Consider the following 14,023-nt stretch of genomic DNA (forward strand, 5'->3'; position numbering starts at 1 on the left):
TTTTCTGTTTTTCTGTAGGATCGACTGTAGCTAGTAGTGGGTCACCCTCATTAAACAAAGTTTAATCAAAAAAATAAAATAAAAAGTGGAGCTGTACAGTAGCTAGTAGTGGAGATGTAGCTAATAGTGGAGCTGTAACTAGTAGTGGAGCTGTAGCTAGTAGTGGAGCTGTAGCTTGGTGGTTAACATGCTCGCCTTCCAATTCAAAGATCCAGAGTTCAATCCTGACGACTCTTTCAACTCCACTCAAATGAGACTTAGTTTATAAGCAGAATAAATTAGTTTATCCATCCTTATTATGATGTTATGTTTAGAACCCCTTAGTCTCAAGGTGGGGACTATACTATTATTTATTTTAAAATAAAATACATACTTTTTCTCAAAGTGTGGCTGAGCCCTGGCAGGTCCTAGAGGGCATATGCTGATGATGCCTCACCTTTTATTTATTTACATCCCTAAATTTACAATCGCGTATCCAGTCAGTTTACTGACGCTATTCAATCACCAATTTGGTTTGCCAAATTGTAGAAGACGACAAGAAAATCAAATCATGAAAATAAAAGGTCGCAAAAATGTTGGGATTTACAGTTTTACCATAAAAATACCACATGAAAAATATGATATTCTGTGGTAATTTTTGCCGATATGAGATCAGCATACTTCAAGTTTGTAACATTGTGAATGTCAACCCACTCAATTACCCCATAATAACTATTTTGCATTAATATTCAGAGCAAAAAGTAGGTACTTAAGTAGGTACACTTCTTTTTGATTATTCAAATGCAAATACCCTGATTACAGCGATGGTATTAAATCTCCCACAGGACCCAATTATACAAGTGTGTCAAAAAACAAATGTGTTAACATTATGAAGCTGTTAAAACCACTAATCATCAATCATCAACTCGCATTTTCTCATGTATAGTTTTTATGGATTAATTATCAATACATTTGGATACCTGCCAATAACAGCTGTATGTATTGCTTTCTTAATCTATTTAGCAATAACTCCATAATAAGAAACACGTAATATTACTGCAATAATATTTTAGCATTTACAACTCATGATAATGTTACTTTAATTTTTTTTTCAAAAAAAATACTCGCTAAAAGTCGTCATTGATCAATAGAGGGCAGTATTTAGTTTCTTAATTTTCTTCATCATTAATGTGTGTTTCTTTTTTTTTAATGGGTTTTGGCCAAAAGTTTGAAGATTTTAGGAAATTTAACTGTAGAAGACATCTCCAAATAAAGACTGTTTAAGAGAATGGTGTTTTTTCTTATGATTTTTATATTATAAAATAAGTTATTATTGAATAATGTTGTTTACCTAATGTTGTTGGTCTCACGGCAACTTGCGACAGAACTTGTTGCTCTTGGTAACTTTCATTTACTTTCTTTAAAATCTTTGAAACTTCGCTGTTCTAAAAAAAATAAAATAAACAAAGTTTAGAACAAGTAAAAATTAACCAAAGTAAAGAAACTCTAATAGTGTTATTTTTGAAAAGATTCATTGGAACATATAAAGCAAAAGATTTAGCTAAGAACAAGTAAAAAGTAACCAAAGTAAAGAAACTCCAAAGGTAGTATTGTTGAAAAGATTCATCAAATGTATAAAAAAGAGATTAATTTTGAGATAAATCCTTGCTTTTATTTGTGTTTTGAAATGTTTGTCTATCTTATTATGCAAGAGTTTTTACATTTGTTTATATTTTATTGTATTTTAATATGTATATCGAAAATTGCGAGCACCTGGTTTCCCACAGTGAGGGATGAATAAAGTTTTACTTTGACTTTATGCAATAGTAAGAATTATATTCTTCTACTTTTTCCAGTTTGATGAACCAAGCATAAACAATTCAATTTTTGTTCTTTAAATAAATAATCCTCTAATTCTCATTAAACATGGAACATTGAAAAATAACTTCAGAAATAATTAAAGAACAGGTGGAAAAAATTCAAAAAGCAATGAATGTATTTTATTTTTACTGAATGACATAAAAACATTAATTGACCAGTTGGCTTAAGAAGTTATCATATGAACTGCTTCATTCAGTCCACATACAGAATTGTTGACATAAAATGCTTTTGATATAAATAATTAGCTAAGCTAACAAAGCTAGAAGGCTTATCTTATAGTTAAAGAGTTCATTTATTCTAGTATTAATGTATATGAGTGAGTATTTAAAAAAAGTTAAAATCCATGAAATCCGATTGGATTTAAATCACAGGTTTCCATGATGCATTGGCAATTGACATAACGAGTGCAGTACATGACCTCACTAATATCACAAACGTTGCGTATACTTAAAAGGTTATACAATAGACATGGTTTACAAACTTGGCTCTGATTTTTATTTAAGTATGAATAAAATACGTGTTACCCTGTGGCCGTAAGTCAGATTGCCGGCCAGCAGAAGCATACATCAAACGATGAAGTTGGCAGATGTAATTCTAACCATTTAGTGACAAATCGTACGCTAATTTATTGTAAAGACTATTCTATGCATTAGTTCAACTAAAAAACCAATTGGTGTAAAAGAATATTTTAAAACTGACATTTTACTTTTGCATTTTATCTTTAAGAATAACAGATTTGACAGAGATAAAGAAAATATTTTTAAAATGTGAGAATAAAAAAAGATATGTATTCCATTCTTTGTTTAAAAAAATTATTATATGAAACATTTTGTTCCATTCCTTAAAGATGTATTGTCCGCCTGAAAAAATAATTGTTTTAAAATTTTTTGTTGAATATGCCATTTTAATGTCACCTAAAAAATGTGTTTACTTAAAAAACTTAATTAAAAGCAAAAAATTGTCAAATCGGCCAGCCAATGGGTTTTTGGTTGAATTTAACCATTATTTTGTCATTTTATAAGTGAAAACATTAATTTGTTTCGGTTTTTTTTCTACGGAAGTGATTAAGTTGATTAAAACTACATAATAATCTATTCAAAGTCTGATTTTATTAATCTTTATTTTTCATGTTTTTGGGGGGACAATACATCTTTAAGTTTAAGATCAAAGATTTTAAAATTGAGATTAATTTGAAAAATGTGGTTGCATTTGCATGCATTTTCAGTAAGCAGTCACCTTCAAACTGCTTTAAAATCTCCTAGTACAGTACGCATATTATTATGTCACCCACATCCATGAAAATGTTTATAAAATGAACTACAGTCCTAGTTTTTAAATGCGATTTTGACCTGCAACGTAAATTTCTATTTTATACAAACTATCATTCAAATGCATAATCACAAATAAAACTACAGTACAAAAAATAATTCTACTAGCTGTTGCCCGTCCAAAATGGAAGAAAATTACCAAACATAGCATTTGGCAGTTGGAAAGAAATTGGTCTAAAAAACACATTTTTTAAACAAATTTGCCGTTCTAACATAGCTTAATTGAGGAATTAAAAGCAGGCCCAGCTCGGCGCTAATATCGGACTTGCGGTTTAGGAGGAGATTATTACATGATTTTATGATTATCAGGTATAAAAAGACAAGTCTCAAACCCAACAATGTATAAAACGATCACTAAAACAATCATACATTACTAAAACCTTTTGGCCAGACATTTTCGAATAAAGTAGTATAAAAAGGACATTTGAAAAGCTTCTCAATAGTTACAAAGCACAGTGGTGTCATAATAAAGTTGATTTATCTAACTAGGACTGCTATGACACTAAGATGTAGTATTAAGTTTATATCAGCATATAAATAAAAGACCTTAAGCCAGTACTAGTCAAAGGCAATTATTACTATTTTAGGAGAACAGACAAATTACTTTGAGTATTTACTTAACACAATTTCTATATAATCTCTAATAAAGTCCCCGTTTCATGTGTTTTTAGACCGCGACCCAGTTGCAACCTGGTTTTCAATTTGTTTTTCATTTCTGTTCATATCTAACCATGATAAACCGCCAAGTGCTGGATGACAAATAAGCCCATTAAGTCTTAGGATTAATCATATTAAATGTTCATTTACTGCAGTAACTATATTTTGTTTAATCTGCAATTATTTAGCAAACTTTTGCTAGATTTATTGCAGTTGCTGTCTCATAAATACCTAGATTGAAACAAATTAATTTCTATGTTATCAAAATATGTTATTGCAGTTTAAACTAATTTGTAGTTCGTTAATTCGTTTGTCCCATGACCTAGGTGGTCGTAGGGGCGTAACAGACAAGATACAGTAGTACTCATCATGATATACGACACTCATGTATGCCATATCTCCCAGCGGTGCCTATCTCCTCTCCGGGCTGGCGGGGGTTTTGCTGGATGGCCATTGTTGGTTCTCCTGAACTGACACCTGAACTGTTGTGGGTGTCCAACCCCACAACATGCTCCTAAAGGAGTTGATGTGGGTACCGGTTTGGTCGCCGGTGTGTGACAGTGGCAGTGTGTGGACTAGTACACTGGGGTAACCCCCTACTCATCTAGGTTCTTTAAAGTGCACATGAGCTATGTGTACACTGGACCTATGGTTTATAGTCCCACTCGAGAGGACTCGTTCTACCACCAGAACCATGGAGCGAGTGAGACTCGAACTCTTGCCGATGTTATGGCTACGTATTACGGTTCCACTGTCTTAACCACTCGGCCACTCACTCGCTAATTTGTAGTTAACTACAGTTAAATGACTCCATATTAGGCATTTTTTAAGCAATCTTGTCCAATATCTCAATTCTGGACTACTTTTTATCATCTTACTGATTTTAGGCCAAGCGATCTTTATCCGATTCTTTATCCTTTTTCTCTTTTCGGAGGTCTTGTTTTCATTATATTTAATAAATATATTATATTTATGTACAGGACATGTCATTTCCAAAGCATTATTCATTTTATTGCACTTGTATATATTGGCTGTTATTTAACAATTCTGTAAACAATGATTTATAGATATTAGTGATTTGTAGTCACTTCTGTTACTTTTGGCATTTTAACTTTATTAGCAATAAAAGGCAATAACGCTAAGTATTACATTATTATTTTTTAGCAATTTATGAAATAAATATTACTTTAGCTGCTTTAAATCAATTGCAAAAGATAGTAATAAGATTATCTTTATCTAATTTACATGATTCATAGAAAAAATTAGACGGTTATAATTTAATGGTCTCCTAAAATTTAAAAGTCAATAAACATTTATTTTGGCATATTGCGAGATTATAGTAATGTAGCCGATTCTTGGTATTCTACAACTTGTCAGTTATCGTAGGCAAATGCTGTAATACAGTGTCATATATGTATCACATGTGATGCCTGTATCATAGGTCATACAAAATTTAACTTAACATAATACTGTACAGGCAGCACATGTGATATATGTGACACTAATAAACATTTTAAATAAAATATACCAGCTTCCAAATAAAAATATAAACATAGTGTTATTTTGTATAACTATAACAAAAAAATATTTTAAGAAGGAAAATGATGCTTCAAAATACATAAAACTGAATATGTTAAATATTTTACACTCTCATACATAAAAATCAACATTTAATATCCGAATTATAGCATTTAAATCTGGAAGGATTTGGAAATAAAAAGAATAATGGTACAGTAATATTGATTAAAGAAACTAATACTGCCATTGGTTCGATACAATTATACTTTAAGTTGACCTGTTATTCAACCGGTCAAATAACTATGACCGATTTGACATTAAAAAAAACTTACCAAGAGAAATTTTGATTTATATCTGAGAAGTTAAAAGAGGTAAAAAAGGAAACATTAAATAGAGAATTATGGAAAAGAAGATGAAGAAGGGAAGGAGGAAGATTCGAGAAAGGAATTGGAACGAATAAATATTTGTTTACAGACATCTATGCATTTATGCTTTTTTATTTATTTATTTATTTATTCAACTCAACTCAACTCAACTCAACTCAATTCAACTTAACATTTATTTCTTCCTTCAAGAAAATGAGGTAAACATAACAAATTCCAGTAAAATATATAACAAGTCAATTGATGATAAAAAAAGTATATAGATATCAATAAAAGGAAGTAGGCAGTGCCCAAGAAGATACAAATCTTGTGGCGGGCCAGCCTATTTACAGACACAGGTAATACGGACAAAAATTCAATTTTCTGTATACAATATAAAGAAGACAAAACAAATATAAAAGGCAAGGAAAGACCAAACAGGTGCTAAACACCTATGCTAGATGGTCAACCCAGAACAGAGCACGGAAATAAACCCAAAAAAAATGTTTACGTTCTACAATTAAAGTATCTACAATAAAGCGACCAACTACACACATTTTCAATATCAAAATTATTTTAAAAATAAATAGTGAGATAATTTAATAATTTGGTTTTAAAAGAACTAACAGAAATAACGAAGTTGCAAATTTCACCGGGTAAGTTGTTCCCAATTCTGGTAACATGTGGGATATAATATGATTGAAAAGAAGATTCTGTTCTGCAGCGACGAATATCAAAAAGAGTACCAACAGAATACTGGTATAATAGTAGAAGTGAAATAAACACTTGTAATAAATAATCCCTTCAAATAGAACTATCTGTACTAACAACATTCATCACATCACATTATAAAGTATCAAAATTATGTTTATGACTTGGGGGAAGTATGCCGCTGATGGGAGAATGAAGCTAATAGATTATTTATAATTACGAATTCAATCGGCTTGTCTCTTAAAGTTAAAGTACAGATAAAGAAGATACCTCACGTATCTAGAGTTGAAAGACAGGCATCGTACTTATTTTTCTTCAACATAATTGAACAAATGGACAAATTCATTTGCTGCGCAACATAGACACAATATGTACATGTTAAATGTATATTTTGATGTATAATAAAACTTTTACATCTGATTCAATAACCTATTATCTGAAGTTTATAACATACCGCCAATGTAGTAAAAGGAATTCAACAAAATGTAGACATTCTTGTAGGAATAGTCAAAGCTCTGTCTACACTATCAAACTAGTTTGATAAAAAAAGTGTGATATGCCCAAATATGGTAGTGATATGGCCAAATATGGTATTATTATGACATAATCATGTCCATATATGGGCACATCATGTTTTTTTGTCACACAAAGTTTGACAGGCTATTAACCTGAATGGTTTAAAATGCATGTAAGATCATATTTTCGATGCATAATCATTTTTTATGAATCTAAATCAGACTATATAAGGATCAATAACATACTATAATTGGAATATAAAAAAACAGCAATAAAATCTAGTAAACTTCTAACATTTTCTAGGTTAATTTCAACTACAGTAAAATAAAAAATGCTTCATTTATGTTTTATTTCTCCTAATCACTGTCACTTTAATTTATTATATTCATGATGTATGTATGGATTTTTCCTCTTTATGGTCTTCATACAAACAAATTTGTCTCTTCTAAGTTCTAGTGTAAAACACATTGACATGAATGTTAAACTGAATATTGTTTCAAAGATGTATCATCCCCCCAAAACATGACAAATAAAGATTAATAAAATCAGATTTAGAATACGCCATTTTGCCGTTTTAATAAAGTTATTCACTACTGTAGAAAACAAATGTTATTTCATTTATAAAAGAAACAGTTAATTTTAATCAAAAACCCTTGTCTGACAGACAATTTAAGTATTCTTTGCTTTAAATTACATTTTTTCAAGTAAATCGTATTTTTCTTTTATCCAGTTTTTTTGTCAAACTGAATAACTATTATGTGACATTAAAATAACAACAAAAAATGTGATAAAAATTGTTTTTCAAGACAATATATTATCTGTAAAACAAAATGAATGTTCTTTCACTTGACGTACTCATTTTAATTTACTGTACATATTTAGTAGCAAAAATGGTTTCATCAATTCTTTATATCTATAACATCAAAGGTCATATTAAGTTGAATTTAATATTTTATTTTAATATTTTATTGATGACTTGTCATGTTTCTTAAATATTTTATGACACTTGTAAATTATTATATCTCAAAAACTACAGATTAAATCAATTCATGTAAGAATATTTTATACTTACTTATTGTTAAGTTTAAAGATGTATTGTCCCCCAAAAACATGAAAAATGAAGATAAATAAAATTAAACTTTGAAAAGGTTAATTTGTAGTTTTAAATTTAATCACTTTCATTGAAAAATAAAACTTATAAAATGACAAAATAAATGGTTAAATTCAACTAAAAACCCATTGGCTGGCAGCCAGACTATTTTTTGCTTTAAATTACAGTTTTTTCAGGTAAATCATTTTTTTTCCGATTCAATTAATTGGTCAAAGTGGATAACTATTAAATGATATTAAAATGAAATATTCAACAAACAATGTTTAAAAATTATTTTTTTCAAGGTGACAATACATCTTCAATAAATATATTAATCAAAAGAAAAATGCAAACAGTCAAAACATTCAAGAAATAAATATTTATCGTATTTGAGCTTGAATCAAAAAGATGAGACGTATCATATCTGATGAAACACAATCAGTATTTGGAAAAGATAACTAATTTGTAATAGATGATGTTCTTGTATATGCCTGCAGCAGATACGGTTACTGATGACATATCACTTCCCATCAATCATCTCATCATCAAAATATATAGATCAATTCGTTTTGTTTTTTAACTTAAGGCAGCTTTCTTCAGGCATGCTGTGGAGATCTCTTTTCTACATATTTCCCAATATTTATCAATAACATACTACAAGATTATTTGTTTTCATGTATAGAAATTTCCTTTTTTTATCAACTAGCAAACCTTTGCTAGTTGTACCATATCTTAATATACTTATCTATCTGGAGTTGGAAATCAACATTGATTGTGTCCTTGAGCAAGACACTTAGTCCATTTGCTTCTCTCCACCCAGTTGCACAAATGGGTACCTGGTATGGTCAAATCAAATAGACTTCTCCAATAATTAATAGCTACATAATTATAGGAGGTGTCCATACGTGTTAAATACATGACTGGGGTAATCATTTGAAGCGCTTAGAAGATTTGTGCATTAAGCGCTATGAAGAACGGCATATAAATATTATCCTGGTGAAAAGAAGCATGAAGCTGTCTACACTATCAAACTTTATGTGACAAAAAAATGTGATGTGCCCATATATGGACATGATGATGTCATATCACTACCATATTTGGGCACATCACAATTTTTTTTGTCAAACTAGTTTGATAGTGTAGACAGAGCTTTCATTATCTGGATTTAATCAATGATTTTTCATGTCTGTTTACTCTTCTTCATTGTTAAAGCAGATTCTTATTTTATTGTTATGTATGTCTTTCTGCTAAGCATCCTCTTTCCTGGCTTCCTAAACAGATATTCCCATGTCTCCCACATCCTTTAATTCGATTTCTCAAATGTCTCCCTAGTGTTTTTATCTTAATTAGCGACGATTTCAATTACCTATTGTTACTATTGTGCAACATTTAACTGTATTAGAAGGTCTTAAATTGGTCTTTTAGCGAAGAGATCTAATTGGATAGATTTTAATTGGAAGAAGATTTGTATAAAGTTTATCATGTGACATTTAAAAAGGAAGGTTTAATGCTTTAATATTCAAAGCTTAAATTACAAACTCAAATAACCTACATTTCCAAGATCAAATATTTATAGAATATTATCAAAGTAAACATTAAATCATTTAAATAAATTCAACGTTGAATGAAACATGATTTGATGTCATGATCCAGGTACATTATTTGAAACAAAAGTGAAACAACAATTACTGTACTCAATGGAAAGTAGGTTGTTGCATCATCCTCTAGATGAGACATAAAGGAGGTGAGGTGGTATTATATGCAATGCAATATATGGATAACCAAAGGTGGCATGGAGGGTGAGAAGGAAGAAAATAATGAGAAACATATTTGAGGAAAATAAGAGAAAGTAGTATAGTAAGAAGGAAAAAATTTAAAAATAAGACATATTTACAGCAACATCTGAACAACCTAAGTGTAAATGTAGAATAGAAGTTTACAATCTAGAGAGCTGTACATGAATGAACACCTAGACTTGTTGTAGAGCACCAATGCACACATTCTATTAATAATAAAGTATTGCATAAGAGGACAGACAAGTTGTTTAAAGGGACATCTACTATACTTACAATCAAAACATTATTGTTTTACTTCTTGCATGTTAAATCTGGAAAGTGTAGCGTGTTCTTACTTTTTGTACTTATCTAAAATAAGTTGAGAAGTTTTTTAAAGGGACGTCTACTGTTATCTATAGTTACATTCAAAGTTGTTGTAGCGTGTTCTTACTTTTTGTACTTATTTAGCAATAAGTATCTATAGTTACAATCAAAGTTGTTGTAGCGTGTTTTTACTTTTTGTACTTATTTAGCAATAAGTATCTATAGTTACAATCAAAGTTGTTGTAGCGTGTTTTTACTTTTTGTACTTATTTAGCAATAAGTATCTATAGTTACATTCAAAGTTGTTGTATTGTTGTTACTTTTTGTACTTATCTAGCAATAAGTATCTATAGTTACAATCAAAGTTGTTGTAACGTGTTCTTACTTTTTGTACTTATCTAGCAATAAGTATCTATAGTTACAATCAAAGTTTTTGTAACGTGTTCTTACTTTTTGTACTTATCTAGCAATAAGTATCTAAAGTTACAATCAAAGTTTTTGTAACGTGTTCTTACTTTTTGTACTTATCTAGCAATAAGTATCTATTGTTACAATCAAAGTTGTTGAAGCATGTTTTTACTTTTTGTACTTATCTAGCAATAAGTATCTATAGTTACAATCAAAGTTGTTGTAGCATGTTCTTACATTTTGTACTTATCTAGCAATAAGTATCTATAGTTACAATCAAAGTTGTTGTAGCATGTTCTTACATTTTGTACTTATCTAGCAATAAGTATCTATAGTTACAATCAAAGTTGTTGAAGCGTGTTCTACATTTTGTACTTATCTAGCAATAAGTATCTATAGTTACAATCAAAGTTGTTGTAGCGTGTTTTTACTTTTTGTACTTATCCAGCAATAAGTATCAATAGTTACAATCAAAGTTGTTGTAACGTGTTCTTACTTTTTGTACTTATCTAGCAATAAGTATCTATAGTTACAATCAAAGTTGTTTTAGCGTGTTCTTATTTTTTGTACTTATCTAACAATAAGTTGAGAAGTTATTTAAAGAGACCTCTAATGTTATAGTTACAATCAAAGTTTTTGTAGCATATTCTTAATTTTCGTACCTTCAATCTGGAAATATTCTCACTTTTTGTTTATAACTGTGAATGAGTGAACAATTTGAAGCTGTTTAAATGGATCTCTACCATACTGTACCTATGGTGTTGTGTCATATTTTTACTTTTTACACTTTAAGTCTGGCAATAAGTTTAGATATTTTTTAAAGGGATCTATACCGTACTGTACTGTACCTATAATTACAAAGTTGCCATGACATTTTCTTACTTTTTACACTTTAAATCTGGTAATAAGTTGAGGCGTTCTTTAAAAAGATCTCTACTGTAACTATAATTACAATTAAAGTAGCTATCGCTCGTTCTATTACATAAATCTGGCAGTATAAAGAATACCTCCAGGACGAACGTATTAAGTGTAAGATTTGGAATCCATTTTCATTAAACATTTAGAGACAGCATTTCTAGTGATAGTTATAAATAGCCTACATCTTCAGGGCTTAAATGTATCTATTTATGGAAATTGGCCAATTATTTTTTTTCAGATCATATTATGCAGTAATGAGAATAATTCAACACATAGTTCTGAGAAGACTTCGCGGCTAGTTTTGATTCATGTTACGTATTGCAAATCTAATATGAATAGTTGTACTAGAATAAATGTATACAAATTCAATTCAAGTTCACATTTAGCCAAAAAGCATGGATCTTACATAAGAGAAAAGGCATGTGTCTGTATTATTTGGTTCAACAGAAAAAGTAATAATTTTCCAGTTTATTATATTCAGAACTAGATGAATTTATTTAATATAATTTACTGTAGTTGTATCACTTTAAAAAAAATATTTAAAAAAAGTATGGTTCTTTAAAAAAAATGTATTTTAGATGGAAAGTATTATGCATACACTCTTCATACAGTATATATATAGAAACATACAGAAACATGTTTGCACAGTAACAGTTGTAAGAGCTCATTTTGTTGTTTGTGCTTCCTTTTGTTTGTAATACCTCAAAATTAAATTGGAGTGCATACAGTAAGTAGTCAATTGAAGTAAAATAATAATAGTTTGTTTGTTATGTACTGTAACCTGCAGTCTTGTTAGGGGGTCAAGCTTAAAGTATCATACTTATTTGACCTCCTTTCACACTTCTTTGTTTTTTTTAAAGTACAAGTATCTCTATATATTTTTTTTAAATTAGTTTGATTACCTTATTGTTTATTACTATGATACCTGTTATTATTGTTTCACATAACTTGTATTATTTTTGAAGTGTGAAAAATTGAATAAAAGAAAGAAAGAAAGAAAATAAATAAATAGTCTGTCCTTTTTCATACAATGATCAATATATGTTAAACATTACAATTATTTTTACTTGAAAATCAATAAATGCATAAAAAATTGTTTTCTTCATATAAATTAAGTGTTGTAATTAAAGTCTATGTGATAATGGACCTATGTCAATAAAATAAATTTCTATCAGAATATCATCACATTTCGATCAAGGTTTGTAGTTAATATGGATTATAAACATCTAAAGCTCTGCCCACACAAAATGTGATGTGCAAAATATGGTAGTGATATGACATCATTGTGTCCATATATGGGCACATCACATTTTTTTGTCACATAAAGTTTGATAGTGTGGACAGGACTTTAGAGTCTTGAAATACATTATGAACGATTAGAAGTTGGTATTGCATGATTAAAACATTCGTACAAAACAATTTCATATCATTCATATTAACAAATTATTACGTCAATGAAGAAACTTTTTCTTAGATGATATTATTTTAATGTAGGTCGAAATATCTTACAGAATATAATATCAAATATGTAGTTTAGTTGAATTGTAATTTTATATTATAGAATTAATGATATAAGTTGTAATCACAATATCAGAATGTTTAAGTTACCGTAAAAAAGAAAAAAACATTTCTGACATTTCTACAAATTTGTTTAGAAACAGTGTGGCACCATTTATTAATTCGTAGCGGTGAAGAACAAAGATTGGTTTTGTTCTTATTTAAAACTAAACTAAAAATTAATACAAATTTGGCATTGTGCTTATTTTCGACAGAACCCTGTATTGTCGACCAAAAATATGAAAAATTAAGATTAATAAAAAGAGTTTGAATATGCCATTTTGTAGTTTTTATAGTTAATCACTTTTGTAGAAAAACAGATTAGGAAAAAAGCGGTTAAATTCAACCAAAAACCCATTGACTTCCAGTCAATTTGACTATTTTTTTCTTTAAATTACAGTTTTTTTAGGTAAATATTTTTTTTTTTCGATCTAATTTTTGGTCAAAGTGAATAAATGTTGTGAAATTAAAATGGCCCATTCAACTCACTCTTCCCTGGTAATACTTCTCAAATGATATTTTCTATGATCAAGAGTATAATCCGTAAAAAACATACTGCATTAAGCAAGATTTATTATATGATTATCACAGATTAGTTATTAAATGTGAATGATTTATGATTGTCAACAGGAAGGAGGAATTATATAAATGCCATTCATTCAAATGTGATCTAAATAATTCATACAAATGTTATCTAAATAATTCATACAATTATGTGCCAATGCATTTGTGAGAGATCCCGCGAAAAGCACTTGAGTTTTCATAATAATGGAAAATAGACAAGTTGCATTTCCTATTAAACATGGGGAAATATGAAAAATAGTATAGCCAGAGAACCTATACACAAGAATCTCCTGTTCGAAAGACATTATGGGATAGATGTTCGTGACGAATTAGTTATAGATTTTAAACATTTCTTAAATATTTATGCAAGTCATCAAATATAAATTTGCCTTTTTATTCCTAGATTTTTAATGTTTTATTTATTCTTAATAGTTT

The 14,023-nt window shown here is 29.2% G+C and overlaps 1 protein-coding gene across 2 annotated transcripts in view; it reads right to left on the reverse strand.

Moving 5' to 3' along the window:
- Positions 1–14,023, reverse strand: part of LOC144850174 (ankyrin repeat domain-containing protein 27-like) — a 51,910-nt gene that overhangs the window by 7,978 nt on the left and 29,909 nt on the right. For both annotated transcript variants that reach the window (XM_078707402.1, XM_078707401.1), the window contains exon 23: positions 1,331–1,424. In XM_078707402.1, coding sequence (XP_078563528.1) covers positions 1,331–1,424 — 94 coding nt within the window. The remainder of the gene's footprint in view (positions 1–1,330; positions 1,425–14,023) is intronic.

This window comes from Antedon bifida, chromosome 8, assembly GCF_963402885.1.
Source record: "Antedon bifida chromosome 8, ecAntBifi1.1, whole genome shotgun sequence".
Lineage (NCBI taxonomy): Eukaryota > Metazoa > Echinodermata > Crinoidea > Comatulida > Antedonidae > Antedon > Antedon bifida.